General features: G+C 42.0%; 1 protein-coding gene across 1 annotated transcript in view; it reads right to left on the bottom strand.

Annotated features, from left to right (window-relative positions):
• Positions 1–574: 574 nt before the first annotated feature.
• The window catches only part of slc4a3 (solute carrier family 4 member 3), a 53,316-nt gene continuing 31,359 nt past the window's right edge, over positions 575–22,531 (bottom strand). The window contains exons 8-23 of the mRNA XM_047370365.1: positions 21,633–21,813; positions 21,297–21,432; positions 17,418–17,601; positions 16,649–16,754; positions 16,354–16,538; positions 15,082–15,301; positions 13,538–13,756; positions 13,310–13,458; positions 13,036–13,230; positions 10,717–10,908; positions 9,401–9,490; positions 9,150–9,316; positions 8,811–9,064; positions 4,608–4,777; positions 3,454–3,627; positions 575–3,056 (exon numbers count right to left, since the gene is read on the bottom strand). Of these exons, the coding sequence (XP_047226321.1) occupies positions 2,979–3,056; positions 3,454–3,627; positions 4,608–4,777; positions 8,811–9,064; positions 9,150–9,316; positions 9,401–9,490; positions 10,717–10,908; positions 13,036–13,230; positions 13,310–13,458; positions 13,538–13,756; positions 15,082–15,301; positions 16,354–16,538; positions 16,649–16,754; positions 17,418–17,601; positions 21,297–21,432; positions 21,633–21,813 (2,700 nt within the window). The 3' untranslated portion in view covers positions 575–2,978. The remainder of the gene's footprint in view (positions 3,057–3,453; positions 3,628–4,607; positions 4,778–8,810; positions 9,065–9,149; positions 9,317–9,400; positions 9,491–10,716; positions 10,909–13,035; positions 13,231–13,309; positions 13,459–13,537; positions 13,757–15,081; positions 15,302–16,353; positions 16,539–16,648; positions 16,755–17,417; positions 17,602–21,296; positions 21,433–21,632; positions 21,814–22,531) is intronic.

Below are 22,531 nucleotides of genomic sequence, written 5' to 3'. Positions count from 1 at the left end.
CCATAAGATCATGTCGACAGGCTGAGTTATTCGGTGAGGTTCTGCTTTGAAGTTCTTCATATCTATCAGACCAGTCTTTTTCTTCAAATAACATATCTTCTTCAAGTCTACTTCATTATGGTGTACCTCAGGGTTCTGTTGTAGGGGCTTTGTCATATATTGTAAATTTCTTATTACTGCTATGCAGATGATAATCAGTTATACATATCTTTCAAGTCTCTTGCGGTTTCTGGCTACATGTCTTACATAAATACTAACAATATGTGAACATTGGAAATCTGAAAATCCTCTGCAGTTCAGTGTTAGATCTCCTGACAAAATGATACCTGAGCTAACTAAATTGGTCGTGGCTACAACACTGAAAACTAAAAGTATAGTTTTAGCTGAACTACAGGCCCAGCAGTTGCGATTGCTCTAAGACTGCAAGGGAAGCTCAGCTTCCCCTAAAATGTCAAAAAATAAGTGATCAAATATATACTGTTGTGTGTTCATGTCATTGACTAAATATGCGCTACAACGTGCTCAACCTTTGTTCAGAATCAGCTTCTTATCACTGGTAGCGACGCGGCTTTCCTCTCACTCATTCCCGCAGCTTCACAGTGCTTTAAACAGTGAGTTCAATAGCGAAGCAGAAATGCTGGGCTTTGTCCCCGCCGGACGCTCAGCGTCTCTGGGGATCCATGGGGCAGTGGGCTGGCCTTGTCTGGCCCGGACGCTTAGCTTCTGCAGGATGATTGGATGATCTGTCTGAGGCTGAATCCCTTTTTGATTGACAGCGAAATCAGCGAATCAGCGATCTTGAAATTGAGCTTCCCCTCCTTGAAAGACCAGCATCCGCCTCTGAGCCCCAGTAATCTAAAACTCTCCCATCAAATTTAAGAACCGTTGAGCTTTTAAACAGTTTGATGTAAAGATTCTACATAAACATTTTTACTTATGTTTTACTTTTTTTTTACAGCACTATGCTAGCCTTAGCTTACAAGCTAAACTTATTAATGGTGCATTATACTGACGTTAGCTAACATTAATGTTATACAATAGGCCAACATTAGCCAAAATGCAAAATTTGCAAATATGCTAATATACATAAAATATATATACTAATTACCATATTAGCTAACATTAGCTAGTAGTCAAGCAGAAGCAGGATACAGAAGCACAAGTTGGTATTAAAAGATGTCTGTTTCATTGAGTCCACTTCCAGACCCTGAAAAAGCTTATCTTTACTTGAGGTTAGTGCTACTGTTGCTCTGGTTATTAGGTCTAAGTGTTACTGCTTAGTATTTCAAAAACAAGAGAACAAATAGTGCAAATCATTGTCTCCAAGCCAACATTGGAACTGCTTTAAAGACATTATTTTCTGAGGACATCCCCAGCGTTCAGAGGCAGTGTTTTTAGCGATGGTACCTCATTGAGCTCTCTCTCTGGCTGTGGGAAGCCAAATTTCTTTTTTGCTGTGTTTTTAAAGAACCCTTTAAGGATCATCTCAAGAAGAAGCCCTAATGTAGCAGTGAAATCACTTTGGTGGAAAACCCCCAAAGGGAAGCAGCAAAAACTCCACAAATGAAAGTGGCTTGGTTGAGAGTGTTCAAACTTTAATCCGGACCACCAGACTGACGCATTGAGCTTCAGCAGCAACCATGCTGGAAATATTGGATAAATCCCTCTAGCAGCTTTATAAGGTGCTCCTTTAGCAGGTACTAGATGATGAACTCAAGAACTGCAATTGCTTGATTTGTTTGTCAGAACATTTCAGATGTTTTGGACCTGATATTTAGAAAAACTAGAAAGATGGTTATTACATATTTCAAAACTGGGAGGTAACGCAAAAGTAGCTTCTCACTAAATTCCCACCAAGACCTTTAAGGAACCTTTTACTGATTCAGTTCAGAGATGTTCAGTCTGTTTCCCAAACCCATTTCACCCGTTTTAGGGTCACTTTAGCTCTTTTGTCATAATATGCAATTCATGTTTGGACGGAAATCACTGATCATTGATCAGAGTGCAGCCTGGCTCTCATTGCACCACAGAAACTCTTTCAGAGGCCAGTGCACTGCTGATTTATGATCTTTGCCCACTAGTTTGAAAGCATTCGCTATTTAAAGAGAAAATAACTGAAAGGTAGGAAAACTGTTTGGAAAGCAGAACTCTTAACATTCATATGGTTTCAAAGGAAGGTTTCAGAAAATGATGCAGTTATACTGATTAATAATCAGTTTGCTATTTAAAGTCTAAACAAAACTGATAGTCTTGCACAGCATCAAGTCAAAATCAACAGAAAATAAATACAAAGTAGAAAAATAAAGGTGGGGCCAGTGTTAGCTATATATTTATATGTTCAGGGGTCAAACAACTAAGTGTACAGTGGAGTCCCGCCTCCTGAAGTCTCCTCTGAGTTTCAATTAGAAAACTACATTTAAAGACAAGTAATGTGCCAGGGGGCTCAGCTGGCAGCAATCAAAGTGCTTGTTTCTGAAAGTCTGTGCAGAAAGGAAAAAGCACAACTCAACTCCGTATTTACAGCTTAAAGATAACGGCAGTATAGTGGAAAAGGCAGCTTAACTACAGGCAGTTCTGATTTTAGTCTGTGGGTTGGTTCAGCTAAAAACATAAATGCAGCAAAAGAAGATGATTCATATTTCTGTTTGTTGATTTTTGTCACTTTTAACTCCCCAGCCTGCTGATGTGTTCATCATTGCACTTATCCTCCCAAACCTGCAGAGTAATTAAAGGGATAGAAAGGATTCATGTGACTACTAATTCATGTGACTACTTTCAGGCTTCTAGCAAAATCTTGCAGGAGATTAATATAATGGCATAACAACTGTGCTGATTTAGAATAAACAGAGGTAGGAAATCCTTATCCAAACCAATACTGTTGTACTCTGTGACTCTGAGTTTTCCAGAAACGTTGTGTGCTTTGATCCATCGGAGGTGGAGGACAAAGAAGGTTCTTATCACTAGGGTCCACCTTAAATCTATACAAGCATGTGGATCTCGTTGTACTCGTCTCGTCCGTCCTCGTCAAAGTTGGGAGAGTCTTCGTCGCAGTCCAGCTGTGAAAAGAGAAATGATCACTTTAAATTGAGCAAAGAACTGTTGATTTTACTCAATAAAAACCTGCAAAAAATATATGCTAAATACTAGAAAAGGCATTTATTTAATAATTAGTCTACACCTTGATTGATACTCATTTTATAGTTTGTTTAATCTATACAGTAAATCAAATTAACCCCTTAATGTGTTTTTATATTGGCTATATTTAGTCTTTTTTTCTGGCTGGAACACCAAGCAAAAAAATATTTAAACATAATCTTCATATACTGGGAACTGTCTATTACTGTAGAGCATCAATCTTGTGTTAAAGTTGCTATAAAATAAGTAAACTGAGGGACATGATGATCGTGGCCAAGTCCCAAATACTCCTGGAATGCCAGCGCTACCCAAACGTACCGCCTGAAGTTCACGTTCCTCAAAAATCCTGGAGAGGATAAGGCGGCGCAGTGGCACCGTCATGATGAGGATGAAGGGGAATGCCAGGGAGGCCACAGTTGACTTCACTACCCACAGGGTCACAATGCACGCTAGCTGGATGATGGTGAACATGTTCATACGCCATGTCCTCACCTGAAACAGGAAACACAAGAGATGCTAAAAAGGTGCTGACAGAAACTCATTTAACACTCGGTCTGAAAATGTCTCTCCTTCATGAAGAAATCTCCAATGTTTGGCTCCATCTAGTGGACACTAGGGTGCAGATTTAAGAGTTTCAAACTGATGTGGGTTTCCTGCTTCAAAGTGTTATATAATATTTGGGCGATGCTAAGTGGGTCTTCAGACTAGAAACAATGCTGTGATGTGAAGAGATCTACGAGTCTGTGTTGGTACTAGGAGAAAAAGATCCATAACAACAACATAAAATATGCCAGGAAGTTTGGAAGCGGCAGGACCGTCTCCAGATCCATCTGCCCGACCACACTGGAAACTGCTCATTCTCTGGTCTTGATCAAAAATATAGTTCTGTTTTGGACTGAGATATGCTTCAAATACTGCAGATTTCTATCAATGGTTTAGGTGCTTTAGTATCTTGTCTCTGACAAAAAATAAAGATGAATCAAGCAAAGAGCTGAACAGGAAAAGAGAGATGTAATTTTGTAGATTATGCAAAAAAATATTGTAAGAAACTGCTTTTCTGACAAGCTGCTGCCAACAAAGTGCCTAAAGTCCAGATTTAAATTAAACAAATACAAAATATTACAAATATTGTCAGGTTCTGAATGGAAAACAATTTAAAAAGCAAAGTCTCTGAAAGTAGTTTAGAAGTCTGGAGATGTTAATGAAGAACCACTTTCAAACATTACAGGAAACTGGACCACAGGAACGAAGGTGCAGTGAAATCACGAACACCTCAGGACCTTTATGGAGAACTGTGAGTGTAACCATTTTAACAAAACTGTAGATATTGCATGCATAAACCAGGTTGTGTAGGGAAGGTCATCTGATGTAAAACCCGAGGAAAAACAAAGATGGGGATCACCAAAACAACTACGGAGGAAGGTGATCCCCTGATGGGAGAAGCTGAAAGAAGACGTTCCTGCATGCTTTACCTTCATGACGTAGATGTGGTCAGGGTGGTGCTTGGCAGGAGTGACCATGAGCGTGATGCGTTCATAGAGCTGGATCCCCGTCAGAGAGGTGACCCCCATGTAGAGGAAGATGCCGAAGAGGACAGCCAGAGGGATGTGGCGCAGGACATCAGTCATCACGATGGACATACCTGACGAGCAGTGAGGGATTAAATCCTGAGAGCTCATCAGATAGATCTAGGTGGATATTTGACGCAGAACTGGTGAAGTTCATTAAAATAAGATGATTTCCTCACACACACTTTGCTTTCAAACCACTTTTAGATCCAACACACCTGAATCAGATGGCTGAATTACCTCCTCAGCATGCAGTCAAGCCACTGGCATGGCCCCAACCTGAACCCGTTTGAAAATATATGGACCTGGACTTAGTTTAATTCAATTCAGTTCATTTGTTTAGTGCTGACTCACAACAGACCTGTCCATGGTGTGAAGGAGGATTCGACTTCATCTCAAACCAACAACTAGATGTTTGACACAGTTGGGCATTTTAAGAAGACAATGCTGCCATTTTGAATTGGTGAAACTAGCTAAAATTAAGCTTCTGTAACAGACATGATCTAAACCCTGTCAACTCAGTTTCCTGTCCTGACAGGAAAGAAACCAACCTAAATGAACTCTAGCAATTCTAGCAAATGGTGTCCGATGGGGTCAAATATGGAGCCAGAAGGAGCCAGGAGCTCATTGTGTGGTTGAGGTGCATCTTATCCAGAGAGATTTAACCAAACCTTAGTGGATGTAAATGCAGATATTTGAGCCTGTATGAATAAATTTGATCCTGTGTGGATCAGAAATAAAATGATTTAAACTCGCTGATAAATATCCTTCTAGTCATCTGTTGTATAATTGTTCCACACTGAAATTAAAATGCCCATAATGAGTAGAGGGAATCTTCTGGCCAGAGCTGTAATGTTGAGGGGAAAACTCATAAACCGGATCAAACCGTTAGATCACTTTAGGAACTTTTCCAATACTTAGTGAAAGACATTCAGCAGGAGTCAGAGGATGAAAACAAACTAGTCTTCTTCAGAGAGCAGAACAGTTCCTGTAAACTGCTGCAGAGCATGAGTCACATTTAATGGTTGTTCAGACATGCAGGAGCTGCAGAGATGGTGCTCAGAAGCCTCCAGTTCAATGTCAATAAAAATAAAACCCCTGCAAACAAAAGAGAGACTCCTCTGCTGTCTGACAGCTACGTTTTACAAGAAAACTGCATCCAGCGTCAGCTCACAGGATTACTGTTGCTTTACTAACCTGTTTTTTCTGTCTGTACACACAGGCACGTCACCATGGCAACAGCATCATGATTATTACTTAACGTTTCACCAGTTCAGATGATAAAACGAAAACAGAAGGTAAAACAGAACTATTTACCGGCAGGGTTTTCCAGTTGGAGCTCGAGCTCAACAGCAGCAAAGTATACAGGTCCTTCTCAAAATATTAGCATATTGTGATAAAGTTCATTATTTTCCATAATGTCATGATGAAAATTTAACATTCATATATTTTAGATTCATTGCACAATAACTGAAATATTTCAGGTCTTTTATTGTCTTAATACGGATGATTTTGGCATACAGCTCATGAAAACCCAAAATTCCTATCTCACAAAATTAGCATATCATTAAAAGGGTCTCTAAACGAGCTATGAACCTAATCATCTGAATCAACGAGTTAACTCTAAACACCTGCAAAAGATTCCTGAGGCCTTTAAAACTCCCAGCCTGGTTCATCACTCAAAACCCCAATCATGGGTAAGACTGCCGACCTGACTGCTGTCCAGAAGGCCACTATTGACACCCTCAAGCAAGAGGGTAAGACACAGAAAGAAATTTCTGAACGAATAGGCTGTTCCCAGAGTGCTGTATCAAGGCACCTCAGTGGGAAGTCTGTGGGAAGGAAAAAGTGTGGCAGAAAACGCTGCACATCGAGAAGAGGTGACCGGACCCTGAGGAAGATTGTGGAGAAGGGCCGATTCCAGACCTTGGGGGACCTGCGGAAGCAGTGGACTGAGTCTGGAGTAGAAACATCCAGAGCCACCGTGCACAGGCGTGTGCAGGAAATGGGCTACAGGTGCCGCATTCCCCAGGTCAAGCCACTTTTGAACCAGAAACAGCGGCAGAAGCGCCTGACCTGGGCTACAGAGAAGCAGCACTGGACTGTTGCTCAGTGGTCCAAAGTACTTTTTTCGGATGAAAGCAAATTCTGCATGTCATTCGGAAATCAAGGTGCCAGAGTCTGGAGGAAGACCGGGGAGAAGGAAATGCCAAAATGCCAGAAGTCCAGTGTCAAGTACCCACAGTCAGTGATGGTCTGGGGTGCCGTGTCAGCTGCTGGTGTTGGTCCACTGTGTTTTATCAAGGGCAGGGTCAATGCAGCTAGCTATCAGGAGATTTTGGAGCACTTCATGCTTCCATCTGCTGAAAAGCTTTATGGAGATGAAGATTTCATTTTTCAGCACGACCTGGCACCTGCTCACAGTGCCAAAACCACTGGTAAATGGTTTACTGACCATGGTATCACTGTGCTCAATTGGCCTGCCAACTCTCCTGACCTGAACCCCATAGAGAATCTGTGGGATATTGTGAAGAGAACGTTGAGAGACTCAAGACCCAACACTCTGGATGAGCTAAAGGCCGCTATCGAAGCATCCTGGGCCTCCATAAGACCTCAGCAGTGCCACAGGCTGATTGCCTCCATGCCACGCCGCATTGAAGCAGTCATTTCTGCCAATTGATTCCCGACCAAGTATTGAGTGCACAACTGTACATGATTATTTGAAGGTTGACGTTTTTTGTATTAAAAACACTTTTCTTTTATTGGTCGGATGAAATATGCTAATTTTGTGAGATAGGAATTTTGGGTTTTCATGAGCTGTATGCCAAAATCATCCGTATTAAGACAATAAAAGACCTGAAATATTTCAGTTAGTGTGCAATGAATCTAAAATATATGAATGTTAAATTTTCATCATTACATTATGGAAAATAATTAACTTTATCACAATATGCTAATATTTTGAGAAGGACCTGTATATTAACAGCTCCTTCAACACTACAGATACATATAAATAAATCCAAATAAATCAAACAAAATGTATTTATTTTAGTTTTTTAATTTAGAACACCTATTCTTTGGATTCATTACCCTCAGAGTGATATTTTTTTGTGTCCATTTCTTTTCATTTTGATAATTCTGGCTTCACATCGTACGAAGACTACTGAGGGAGAGTAAGCCACAAAACTGAAAAAGATGAAGCGGGCTAGTCACGGGCTATTGGAAAATTGAGTGGAAGGAAAACTATGGTAGAAAAAAACCATGTCGCACATTTCTGCTACCTTACTGTTGGTTTATGCTGGAAAAGCATGTTTGTACCGATTTTATTTGAAAGATAATATAAACATTTTTCAAACCAAACTGGTGTCAATCAATTGTGCTACACGGTAGCAAGTGGTAAACTGAGGTCTTGATGCCTATTTTTGATCAAGTGATCCAGCTATGAAACCTAAAATAAGAACAAAAGCATAAAACACTCTTGGTTTTCAGTAATGCTGGTGGGCTGGGTGAGCTAGCGATGACTTTTATGTTTACATATCTTCAGAAATTACGTGGGCACAATTACCAGCACACACCACTGACACCATCTTTGGGACTGACCTTGAAACTTTAATGTTTCATCAATATCTTTAAAACAAAAGGATACCAGCTACTTCGACCCAAAAGCACCAGCTGCTTTAATCACCATGGTAACACCAGCAAACCCCATAGCGAACCTATGGGCTGTTGTCGAGAGGAAGATGAGAGACACCAGAACCAACAACGCAGGTGAGCTGAAGGTCTCTATTAAAGTGAGACAGACATCCAGAACACCTCAGCAGAACCACAGGCTGATCTCCAAGCTACGCTGCAGTGATGCAGTAATTCATGCAAAAGGAGCCCAGACCGAGTACTAAGTGCAGCTACTGTGCAGTAAATGTACATACTGTTAGTAGGAACGCATTTCTGTAATAAAAATATTTTTTATTGGTCTGATGTTTTAAATTAGTTATTTGTATTAGCTGTAAGCCAGAATCATCAAAACTAAAACAGGATATCACTCCGTGTGAAATGAATCTGTGTAATATTTGAGTTTTACTCTGAGTCTCGGCAAAACCCAAAGCTCACCGACAAGCACTGACACGAGAAGCCCGGTCAGCCTCTGCTCCTTCACCTCCTGGATCACGGGCTTTTCTCCAGGGGCCGTGGCCTTGCTCATGACAGTGAGCGCGTTGACATGAGTGACGGAGCGAACGGTGGCCGCGGTGAGCCACGGCAGGCCGAAGAGCGGGCAGATGGCACCGAGGACAACGATGAGCAGGAGATCCAGGTGAAACCCGGAGCCTTTAATCAGGCGCCGCTCCTTCTTACTGACTATTAACCTGAGAGGGTTGAGAAATAACTCAGATATAGACACAACAGACACAGCAGACAGAAACATCTCAGTGTGTCATTCATGAGACGCACGAAGTGATTTGAGTTTCCATGAAAATAAGAATGAAGACAAGTAGAGCGGGGACAACAGATGCTCCCATCATCCAGGTTGGAAATGGCTGCTTGTCTCCAAAAGGGCTGATCAGCCAGCCTCTCTTGTCAGGAGACGTGACTGAAAATCCAGATGGCACGTTGAGTTTCTGGAGGAAAGAGGCAGCCATATTTAAGGAGATAAAACCTTTCATAACATGCTGACAGTGATGGACGTCACAGACTGAAGATACCTGAGTGTAGGTGTCAGGAATGGAGATATCCACCAGCACGGACAGTAGGATGGAGATGGGAATCCCAAAGTCGCCGATAATTCTTCTGGCCTGAAGATTTTAAAAAGCAAAGTGAGAAAACATCAAAAAGAGCAAATTAACCAGGATTATAGCAGCTAAAAGCATTAAAAAGGTACGTTCCATCTCAATCTCATCTGAGGGCAAAGTGAATAAGTCAGAATATTAAGAAATTCACAAAAAGCAAAACATTCTATCTGAATGGGTAAATCCAACTAAATCGGACATGGAACTTGGTGGAGAACCAACCAAAGAACTAATTCATATTCTTTAGTCTGTCTCAATGTTTGTGAACATCTCAGCAGAAATTCTGGTCCACTTCATGTTTCTTTGCTGCTGCTTGAAAACTCAAAGTTTCAGCCTGCTCCACAGATTCTCTGTAGATTTGAGGTCTTCAGACTGGTTCAGCTTCTCCACGACCTCAATGTGATTCTTCTTTAGCCTCTCCTTTATTGCTTTGGTCGTATGTTTCGGATCTTTGTCATGTTGCAAGACTGATTGGAACCAATTTCACTGTTCTGGATGACAGTGAAGATTGTACAGCACATTCAGCCAGATAATAATACTTTCTCCTCTGTGCTTGACTGTGGGGATAGTGTTCTTCAGTTATTTCTCAAAGATTTGGATTTTGGTCTCTTCTTGATTTCCCTGAATTATTTCAAGCTTCAGCAGCAAACTGGTGGTGGGTCTGTACATGGTCCTTCTGCAGCAGCTGGGTGCAGGATTTCAATCCCTTAGTCTGTACTGTTCTACCATTGGTGCTCTTGGTCTCTGTGGTCCCAATTGCCTTGAGAAAATTAACACAATTCTCCAGGAAAGCTGTGGCTGGATCACTTTCCTCAAGGTCTTGCATAGAAATCAAGACTGAGAAGCTTGCTGATGGAAGCTTGCTTGGAGTCCATTCCCACCTGTTGCAGATATACCATCTAGTCTCTGGTGTCCTCTGACAGCTAGGTCTGTCCATGCAGGTGGAGAGGTTGGAACAGAATAAACCAATCCTGTGGACAGGTGAGCTTTATACTCATAACGTGATAAGGAATATCTGACTGATTGATCAGTGCCACATGAACATCACCGATCTGTGGAAACCACAATCCTTACAGGGTTCTAAAGGTTTCACTATCTGCTCCTAAAACACAGGAAGGATTTTTTTAAACATATTTATCAGGTTGAACAAACTCCTCTGGTGGATTTAATGCTAAACATCAGAACTCCTCCGATGAGTAAAACACTAACAATCGGAGTTTAAAGTTTCTTACCTTGCCTCCCAAAAAGCGACTGTTTCTGAACTTTCTGAGGAAAAACGCCACGAAGAAGGTTCCTATCATAAGCACCAGAGACAGGAGAGCAGTGTTGGGCTGATTGAGGACTGGACCATCAAAGCTTTGTATCCCGCCATCCATGGTGGAATCTGAGGGGTAAACTGTCATCAATGGATGCTCCTTAAACACCTGGAGACAAGAAGATGGTCTCACCTTTAGTTACACCAAGAGGAATAACAAGAGAAGATGCTCATCGTTTTTTATGTTACATGGTTTAAACTCATTTCTGTACAATAGAGCCATGGTGAAAAGAAAGAACACCCTCTGTTAGTTCCAAGGTTTTAGGTATCAGGACAATCTGGTCTTTACCATCTTCTGCCAATATTTAAATCAGAGCTTGAGAGAATAAAATTGTTCATCTGAGACCACACTGTCATTATTTAATAAACAAGGCTGAAGTCACAATGGAAATATCTCGTACTCGTCGTCTTTCGCTTATCCGGGACCGGGTCGCTGGGGCAGCAGACTCAGTAGAGACGCCCAGACATCCCTCTCCCCAGTGACCTCCTCCAGCTCCTCTGAGGGTAGCCAAAGGCGTTCCCAGGCCAGCCGAGAGACATAGTCCCTCCAGCGTGTCCTGGGCCTCCTCCCAGTGGGACGTGCCTGGAACACCTCCCAAGGAAGGTGTCTCGGGGGCATCTGCTACAGATGCCTGAGCCACCTCAACTGACTCCTCAGGAAATATGTGTGTGTAAAATTAAGTTCACCCCAAAAGCTTCTGCAAGGTTTAGGACAGAAAGTATCAGCCAGGTCCTGCTGATCAGATGCAATGATTAACTGATCTGCATCAGTGTGAGAAGCTCTATACAAGCAGGAGTTATGGCCATTTTGGAGCATATGGGTGTGTGTTAACACAACGCCAAAGAAGAAAGACATCAGCAATAACCTTAGAGAACAACTGTTGCTTCTCTTTAATCTGGGAATGGTTATAAGATCATCTCCAAACTATCTGAAGTCCATCATTCTACAGAGAGGAAGATTATTCCAAAGAGGAAAACAGAAAGCTGCCAATCTCCCCAGGAGTAGAGGTCCCAGCAAATTCAGCTCAAGGTCAGAGCATGAAGCTCAGAGAAACGACCAAAAACCCCAAAGCTCCATCTGACTACACAGGCCTCAGTTACCAGGTTAAAGGTTAAATGTCATAGAAGGACAATTAGAAAAACACTGAACCATTCTGGCTGCTAGGAAGGGTTAAAGGAGAAAACCTCTTCTCTCTAAAACAAAATGGTGGTAGGACTTGCAGGACAGCTGCATCAAGACTTCTGGGACAATGTCCTTTGGACACATGAGATGTTTAAAAATAATGCACAACTCCATGTTTGGAGAAAACCAAAGACAGCATATAAGGGAAAAAACAACTGTTACCAACAGCAAAGCACGGTGGAGGAGAGATGATGACTTAGGTTTGTTTTAAAGCCACAGGACTTGGGCACCTTACAGTCACTGAGTGGACAATGAACTCCTCTGTAGACTAAGGTTGGTTGATTTGACGAATCTATAGACCATCGACCTTAGGCTGAGCCCTTCAAGGGTTGTTTTTTTAAGAGCTATGTTTGGTTTTTTTGGCCTACGTGTTGAGGGCAAAGCATAGTCGGGTGTAGAGTACTTGACTCTGCAGACGTACGCTCCGAGGCTGTGTGGACTCAAAGTGGACATCCGTTGGACATTTACAACTGAATATCACACAATAAACTGCTTGGTGGGATAAGCACCACATAAAACTGTTTTATATGAGACACACTGCTCCGATCAGCTGTCGCGAGAATGCAAGTGATAGTATAGAATACTCAGCTGGATGCTCATGCAAGTTCTTCATGTTTTAGTCCTTTGCTGGCACTGTTTGTCTGCACAAGCGGCACACTGCTTTATCCTGTTGTTTACATCTTTCATCCAGTTTAAAGCCAAAGTAATCCCAAATAGGAGACTTTGTATTTTTTAGAACTAGTGCCTCCATTTTTGGACATGGCTGGATCGTGGCTATTTACATCGCTCCACCCACACAAAAACTCACCTGCACGAATATTTCGCCCATTGTCATTTGTTGGACTGACAAATATCGGTACAGAAACAAATATCTGCAGACCTCAATGAACTGAAGCAATGCTGGACAGAAGAGTGGATGAAAATGTCTCCACAAGGTGGAATCTGTTGTGTGTTTTTGTACTTGAGGTTAAATTTTAAAAACTGTAATGACCATATTATTTTACTGTGACCTGACACAGACCCTAGAGTCAAAACAAGAAAAAAAGCAGTTACCTTGATAAGCTTTGAGAACGTTTCATAGATAAAGATGAGAGAGATAAGAAAAGCAAAAATCTCCTGGGTAAAAGGAGAAATGTAGCGGACAAGAAAACTTCCTTCAGCAGCCACGATCACCAGGACGATGAAGATGAGCCAGAAACCGATCCACACTCGACCGGTCAGGTACTCAAAGTTATGCGCCTGACAGAACTGAAGAAAACAATACATTAGTCAACTGACTGGCACTGGGAGCAGCTGCTCCTTTGATTCTGTGTGTTCTGAAGAGCACCTTATAGAAGGCTTCTTCAAATACCAGTAAAGGTCCAGAGAAACCAATGATGAGAAGAGGCTGACCAGCAAGCAGAGAGAATATAATTCCTAGAGTTGCCGTGGAAACAATGAGCTCAGTCACCCCCATCAAGCCGTCAGTTTTCTCTCCTGAAACGATCAGCGCTACAAGATCAGTCAGACGCTCAGGACTACATGAAACAAAACTTTTCTTTTCACTGGAGATTACCCAGCAGGCCTCCAAACGTGATGGTTGGTGACAGAGCAGCAAAGTAGATGAAGATGACGGCAGCGATGCACTGCATGTCCACGGCATCTTTTAAATCGCTGACGTACTGAGGGTAGCGTCTGCGGACGTCGTGGATCAGGCCTCCGAACAGGACTCCAGAGCGCTTTAACGGGTCCACCTCCTGGTCTGCTTCCTCCTCCTCCTCCGGACTCACCTCAGCTGCAGGAGGGTCAAACATAACATTACCAAAAGGAACTACATCTTACTTAAGCAACAGTCCCTGGAAGTGAAGACACAAGGTTGAGGATATGCTCAGTTCAGTTAGAGTCAACTTCCTGCCATAAACTGAGCTTGAAAGTCCAGCAGATGTTTAATCACGAAACAATGACCAAGGCACTGTCAAACAGTGGTGGGTCATCCCTAATGAGAACCAGAAGGAAACCCTTGAAAACTAAACAGTTGGTGTAAACAAAGAGCTTCTAATAAGGTACATATTTCAAAGTAAGACAGTCAGACGGGTCTTTTTAGTTCAGTTTCAGGATCGAAAACTGTCAAAAAATATGTATTTGTTTCCTAGAGTCACGGCCAGTTTGATCCAGGATCGGTACCATGCCCCATAAGTGCTGTTATTCTTGGGTTTAATAGTGGGCTCCGATCTGAACTCCATGGCTCTGTGTTGCTGCTGCTGATTTTACTCTGGAAGTTGAAGCTTATAGACAAAAACTGGATTCCAGACATAGGAGCGAAGCCTGTTAGTATGCTGCATCAAACCACAGTTAATATCAACGATAAACTGAGTAAATACAATAAATTATGTTTCAAATGACAATTTCATTTATTAAGGGAAACAAGCTAATTGGAGAAATCCCTCTAATAGAACCTGTCTGACAACATGAAGTAGGCTAAAAGTAGGCTAAAAGCAACTCATTATGTCTCGATCTAAAGAAATCCAAAGGCAGATCAGAAACAAAGTCCCTGACATCTATCAGGTTACAAAGTTCTTTCTAAGGCTTTGGGTCTCCAGAGAACCACAGTGAGAACCAATAATCCACACATGGAGAAAACAAGTGGAGAACATTCCCAGCAGTGAAGAGCTCATACTTTCCCAGAGTGTTTGTTAAACAAATCATGAATGCAGAATTTATGGGGTTTATTTGTGTGAAAAATATATTTATTTGTGTTCCATTGTAAAATATCATGATATCCTGTTGCTTTAAATCCAAACTGATTCATCAAATCTGTATTACTGGGCAGCTCTTAAATGAGAAGATGAACATTTGTCCTTGATTTTGTAAACTGGGATCACTCTGACTGCTATCTGCTGCAGGTTAAAAACTCCCAGTTTATAATTATTCCACATAACCCCAGTTAATACATTTCCAAAACCAAGAGCTAAAAGTATGTACAGTTAGATGAAATAAAACTAAAGCTCTGCTTTACTGAAGCATAAATGTGTTTTATAGAGCAGAAGTGAAATCATGAACAGTCAAAGCAATTCCTTCTTTCGACTCTAATGAAAGTATGGTGTAGGTTTTCCAGGGTACCTTTGCTGTCCTGCTCCACTCCGTACATGGACTGGTGCTTCTTGCCTTCTCGTTCTTTCCTTTTACGCAGCAGCTGCTTCTGGAAGTCTGCCACCGTCTTCAGGAGGTCTTTACCTTCCACGTCTGAAGGTGGGATGACGATGCTGCAGTCCAGGAACTCGTTGATGCCGTTCAGGAGGTCCTGCCTGTCGTCGGCGAAGTAGGCCACCTCGTGGAAGTTCTACAGCCAAACAAAACCGGATCTGAGAACATGTATTTTTTATATAAAACTAACAATATTATCTTATCTTTATTTTCAATAGTAGCTTAGGGTGGGCTGAGAACAACACTCTTCAAAGTGGAAGTTATTACTGAGAGACACAGGGCCAAAGTTAGCTATTTTCAGTGAGGTGTTTAAAAAATAAACCCAGAGGAACCACAAAAATGTAAGAAGCGTTTTGGAAGAAACCTGTTTTCTATGACACATGGAGACATGTCTGTGATTCAGTCAGGCTGCGAGAGAGAGAGAGCAGGACTTTCAGTAGATAACAGGAAGGTCAAACAAAGTTGATCAGTTTATCCGTTTGAGTTTTTAACTGTTGTGATAAAAACTGTTATGGACCATGACAGATTTGGAAATGTCAGCCCTTTGGAAATTTCAGAGTTAAGTATAGATCTACATTCTCTAAGGAATACACACAGAGTCTGCTGCTAGTAATGCTAGCTACCCTACCAGCTAATCTAAGGCGCTAATGTCAGTTTAAAATGTTAACTCTGCAATCCAAACATACATATAAAACCCTGTTCTGCAGCAACTGCTTCCTCTCTCTATCTCTCTCTCTCACACACACACACACACACACACACACACAGTGTGATGTCACCTCTGCTCCTAACTAATTAATGATGCTTCCTGTAGGAACACTAGAATCAATCAACTGAAATCAGTACCAGCAGATCAAAGCTGTACTAAACCTGGAGATCAGAAATCAGCTCCAAAGTTCCAGTTGATGCAGCTGTTCTGGTCACGTTTGGCTTTGCTCAAAGTCAGCTGAACCACATCCTGCTGTTTCAGTCTTATTTATAGTGTTCTCCCCTTAGTTGTGAATCCTCGTTTAGATTTTGATTTATGCATAACTTTGTACCATATCCTGTTACAGAGGGGGCTTCTACAGATGATGACAACAACATCTCACAGGGTGACAGATGAACAGGTGATGGAGTACACAGCTGAGCGGACAGTGGGGCATGAATGATGTCATACATGGAGGCAATAGGTTGTGTAATATTTACCTTGTCAGACATGAGAGTGGCAAAGGAGCGCCCAATCTCATGATAGTCCACATTGGACTGGCTGGGGCCGAGCAGGACAAAAATAAACCGAACGGGGACCGGGACCTCCAGCACGGACTCCAGGAGGACGGCCTCGCTCAGCCGGACGAAGGCCATGGCAGGCTGCTCCAGGAACTCAACGCAGCCTGAGAAAACGAGGAAAGCAGCCTTATTAACATTACTGGCAACACGTTTAGCTTTAAAAGAATATGAGGAAAACACATAAAAGTGTTCCAAATCATCCCCCAGAGCTTACCAACTAAAACAATGACAGCTTCAGCGCCTTTGGGAATCTTGGCAAGCAGCTTCATGGATCCGGCTGCAGCTGGATGATGCTCCGGAGGCAAAGGGTGGAGAGATTTCTTGGAAAGAAGAACAGTGGAGAGATTACGCACTTTACTGCCACGTCCATCACGGTATTCCACAGTAACAGTGGATGAGACGGAGAACCGTGGGAACGTTGTGATGTCTCTATAAGGCTCGGTTTAAACCTCATGTTTTTAAAACGGCTTCGTTTTGTTTGAATAAAGATATTTTTATCGTAGGCTGGTTTGGGTTTGCCAACACTGAAGGCCTTGGCAAACATCAAGTTTTCACAGTTAACATATCAAGAAGATTTAACTGGAAGTACCGGCTTGCTGACTCAGACAATAATTCAACCCATGTGGCCATGGGAGGCTCGCAGTCTCCAGCTTCATGATCTACCTACAGAACATCTGACTCATGGAGTCAAAGAACAACGTGAGAACCTAACATCAGGGTGATTGCTGTAAAATCTTTGCTTATTGGTGGTTCTTAAATCATAATGCAGACCAGAAAATAGAGCAAGACAACTCAGGGCTCCTTTCATCCCAGGCCATCTAGATAGCTGGCTTTAATTATCTCAGTTCACTCTTGTCAAACCTGGTTAATCACCATTTTTGCTGCCCTCTTACTCTGTTTCATCTGGTTCGCTGCTTTTCATCACCCACAAATCCCAGATTTTTCTTAGGAGCTCTAATGAAAAATAGGTTTTTAAATCTTACAAAGAGGCTGACGAACACGTCCTGCTTGGGGTCGTACACCGGCCCTTTATTGTCGTGATTCTCATCGTGCTCCTCGGCCACCAGGGGCAGGTTGGTCTCCTGGACGTGGTTGTGGTTGAAGCTGCCGTGGAGACTGCCCGACGACTGGTAGCGGTGGAAACGGTGCTTCAGATCACTTGGATGGCTGTGAATACATTAAAAAAACTAAGTTTGTAAAAAGCAAAAAATGCACAGTGATTTCTGCATCTCTGCCAAGATCTGATTCACTCCTTTTGTTCTCAAATGTACTACAGACCAATATGTGATATGTGTCTGTCTGTCCATCCATCCATCCATCCATCCATCCATCCATCCATCCATCCATCCATCCATCCATCCAACCAAAGTGCCTTGAAAACTCCAAAAAGAAGATTCCACCTAAATTGACTCCTTTCAATGCAGAGCAGAAGAAATTCAACTTTAAGTTCCTTCAGATGATGGACCTCCTCATCTTCTTTCATTTATCATCCATATCTCAGGACTTAAGGAGAGGAACCAGAACTTCCCCTTTCAGGTCAACTGAAACTCTTATTACCACCGTTACTCCATCCTGCTATCACTCATGAAGAAGACAAATTATTTTCATTCCTCCATCTGAAGCAATCGCCATCAACTGTTGAGACATTTTATGTATTTTAGAGCTGAATAATCCAGTTTTGCCTCCCAAAATGCCACTGTTGAGTTGCTCTTGCTTTATTTGTCTTATTGCAACGTTGTTTATTATGTTTCTGACCCTAAAACGTCCACGCCTCAGGCTAAATCTGAGCATTTTCTTTGTGGGGAAAAGTCCAGTAGAGATTTTAGAGCAACTTCTGCTAGCTTTAAGACCACATCTTTTCCAGGGATGTTAATACACCCTTTGAAAAGACAATGCTTAACAGACTATCTGACAATATTGCAAGGAAGAGAAACATTAAAAAGTGGGGAAAGTCTTAATTAAAGCTTCTATGAGGGGGGGGGGTGTTGAGATAATATTGAATCCCAACTTAAAGCAATCAGAAATATAATGAATATTGTTTGTTTTTTTACTGCAGAAAGGTTGGAAAACCTTGCCCTTTGCACTAAAACTTCAGCTGAACAGTCTCTGCTGAGCATCTTTATTATTCTTGGTTTTGTGCATGTCATGATAAGCACATTTCATCCCCTCTTGGACAGGAATATTTCCCATTAGCTCAGTTTTTTCAGTGGTTTCATTACATCATTACTGAGTCTGCTGGTTATATCATCTACATCATGAGGTCCACATGGTGCTGTAAGCCCGTGCATGAAATTGGATTTGACATTGCCCTGAGACAAAATAATAAGAAGTCACGCTGAAGTCGGCTGAGTTCAGGACGTCCCTGCAGGACCCCTAAAGTGCTCTGACTCAGAGATGAGCTCAGTTTCAGCAGCAACTAAACACATCTCTGACCATGTCGTTAATCTGATCCCTCCGGCTGGTGATGACTCTAATGGCAGAGTTTGTTTCTCCCCAGAGAAGAACACTGTGACATTCTGGGAATTTATGTGGAAAGGCAGAAGAAGATGGAATGAGCACATGAAGACCAGCTGTTGGTCCATCTGTCGTGGCACTTTGTGAGCATGTGCGGTAAAATCCACGTGCTAATTATGTTGCTTTATTCCATTTTTGCTGAACTCTGCTCACATGTCTGTATATTCTGTTGGTCGCAGAAATTTGTTAACACAACTCCAAGTTGGAAAGAAATCAGCCATGACATTAGAGCAGCAACTGTTGCTGCCCATCAACCTGGGAAGGGTTATTAGGTCATCTCCAAACCATCTGAAGTCCATCATTCTGCAGAGAGAAAGATTATTCCCAAGAGGAAAAATGCTCAGGCAGCTGCAAATCTTCCCTGGAGTGGAGGTCCCAGCAAATTCAGCCCAAGGTCAGAGCGTGAAGCTCAGAGAAATGACCTAATCCCAAGAGCTCCACCTCAGACTATACATACCTCAGTTAGCAGGTTAAAGGTCATGACAGGATTGCTAGAAAAACACTGAACCAGTTTGGCTGTTTGGAAGGGTTGGAGGAGGACGTTTCTTCTCGTATCTGAATGAAGTAGAAGACATCTGGAACATTGTCTTCTGGACACCTTCAGTGCATCCATGAACTTTCTCTGTGGTCGTCCTAGTTTCCTCCTCCATGGAGGCTCCATCGTCAGAATCCTCCTTTGCACCTGTTTAAACCATCTCAGTGTTGCTTCCAAACATCTCGACCTGAGGGGTCCCTGTGAACTACTCACTTCTTACCATGTCCATTTTGGTCCCTTCCAATGAAAATCTGACCATTCATCAGCTCCACATTCTGTCTTCCTGGTTAGTGCCACCATCTCCAAACCATTCATCCATCAGCTTCTCTGTCACTCTTGAAGTTTTCCTTCAGTCACATCTCTGCCCTGACAGTCATCTCCATCCGCTCCAATGGCCTGTCCTTTGCTCTTCACATCCATGTGCCCTGCCTGTTGCTTCAGATGGTTGACCTCAGTTGCTTCTACCTTCAGGACCTCCACCTTTCATATTATGATCTAGGAAGAACCAGTCACTCGGAATTAAAACTTTAATCAGGACCTTTACCAATAGAACCTGAACAGAACGACAGGACTTCTGTTGATTTCTGACAGGAGCAGTTAGTATTTCCTCCAGTGTGACGGCCATCACTTAGTAAGTCTTTATTATTATGTAAGAACAAATCCATAAATGGTCATGTGGTGGCTCCCAGATTCATTGATCAGCTCAGTTTAGGGCAGATTTAAATACAGGCACCAATCAATGAGTTGGAATCAGTGGAGAAACTTCAGCTGTTTTTACTGGAGCTATAAGCATTGTCTCATCATGTGTTTGCTGCAGCATTTTCTCGAGAAGCGAGACTTCAGTTTGCCTTCAGTCACGTCCACTGGTTTTTCATCATGACACCTAGTGGTTCCCATCAACCCGGCTGACTTCTCATGCAGAACCATGGAAGAGCCAAAAACAAACAGATAACCAATCCTGTTGCTTAGAAACACCAGGCCTTTGCTCCTTTTTACTCAGACTGAACCTCTCTCCTCTCCGAAGTTTGAGACCATAGCATTTCTTAATAGATTTTATTTAAAAATAATGTGCAGAACCCTGTGGAGCTACAGCTCAGTCTATAATTTCAAATTCATTCAAATCTGTTCAGCAGTTTATGAGCCACGTCTTGTAAATGTCATTTCTTGGAAATTCCCACTTTAGTTTTGATTCAACACAAACCTCAGCATGGGGAGACTTTAAATATCTTATTTGTCTTTGTGATTTCCTTCATTATAAAGAACAACCAAAATAAAAGTTAGCTTTTGCTCTTCTGAGAATCAGTGAAGTGTTTAAATGAAGTCAGGGGAAGCTCAGATAAGCTTTTTAAATAGAAACTGTATTTTCATGACGAAAACATGACGAGACATGTTAATGGTTCATTCAGGCTTCAAGAGAACGCAAGACCTTCATTAGATAAGTGGCAGGCGAATGGAAGCATGCAGATTCAAACAAGGATAAAAATATAAAAAAATCAAAGAATAAGAATACAAGACTGTACAGTATGGGCAAATGTACAAGGAAAATGTACATGTGTTTTTGTGCTTAAGAAACAACATTATTTACTAGAAACAGAAAAACTGCAAATAACAGCAGGAAGAACATGTTAAAGGAACAGGTCTTAATACAAAACCTTGGGGTACCCCACATCTCAGTTCTGTAGAATCAAACATTGTTGGATTTGCATGAATGTTGAAGCCATTTAAAAGTCTACTAATCATAAAACCGTAGTCAGAGACATATTTTTTGAATCAATAACATTAAGTACATGTAGGCATTAGTCGGCTCACTGACCTGTGTTTAAGAAGCAGAGCACGAAGAACGCTCGGCCTGTCCTCTGCTCTGATCTGATCTGAGATGATCATCGTCTCCACCATCAGATGGGCGATGCCAGGCAAAGTGTTCTGCTCAAGGTCCAGAAGGATGGCACCTAGAAAAGAAGCAGGAGCGAGTGTTGATGTTAATACTGGAGCACACAGTGAATTTAGTACTGAACCGCAGCAGAAGCATCAAATTAACCAGTGTGGTGCCAGATTTGGGTGTACACGTTAGTATCACATGGAAACAGGTAAAGTATAACCCTGTTACTGTGGTCACCTGCATCATTGTGAGGATGCAGATGAAATTTACCATGCGTGATGGTGCGGCGAAGCTCCAGCAGGCTGCGGAACGACAGCGAGGCCACGTGAGGTTTGCCCCAGCGATCCGTCTCCTCCTCCACGTCCTCCTCAAACTTGATCCAACGTGCTCGCTCCTTCCAGCGCATCTCATGATCTTTCTCTATGATGAGCTCGTTGAGCTCGACAAACAACTGCATGTGGAGCAGAACATAAAAATGTTAAGTTTTAAAAGCTTAGCAGAAAAACAATAAAGGTGCTAAAACAGGGTTAAGGCTGTGGGCACCCACCATAACTGACCTAACAGATTCTTAGCAGGAAAATAGCTCCAATTTATTTCAATGATTTCAGATTTCTTTTTCTTTTCTATTTCTTTTCTTTGCTTGTTTGTCACACTTAAGGTAACCTGAGTAAATAAATAAAAAAACACTTATTAAGGGAATAAAGTTATTCAAACCAACCCGGCCTGATGTAAAAATATACAGCGCATCGCGATCATAGCTCTTCATTTTTTCAACATTTTGTCACGTTTCGAATTTTAAAATTAAATAGAAATATTCACCATTTTTTCAATGACACTCAGGAGCTCAGGTGCATCCTGCTTCCACAGGTTTATTTATCCCATTAGCGTGAAAAATGTTATAAATTCTGGATTCAATCCAGCAGCAGAGTAGGAGGACACATTGATGTTATAGTAACCTGTTTGTATCAAATTCAACCCTTTCAGTAATTATGTGTTGATTAGTGGGTTTGTGTGGGCATATATGCAGAAATAGGTGTGTCTGTGTGGTAATATGTGCTGCGATGAATGCAGATGTGTATGTCTACAGTGCATTCAAATTGAGGTTGTGGTTGGGGTGTATGAGACTCCACTGCTTTTTGACAGCCGAGTCTCCCCCACCCCAACCTCAA

This window comes from Girardinichthys multiradiatus, chromosome 7 (genome assembly GCF_021462225.1).
Source record: "Girardinichthys multiradiatus isolate DD_20200921_A chromosome 7, DD_fGirMul_XY1, whole genome shotgun sequence".
Classification (NCBI taxonomy): Eukaryota; Metazoa; Chordata; class Actinopteri; order Cyprinodontiformes; family Goodeidae; genus Girardinichthys; species Girardinichthys multiradiatus.
The sequence above is the reverse complement of the archived record's forward strand: the minus strand, read 5'-3'. Positions and strand labels throughout refer to the sequence as shown.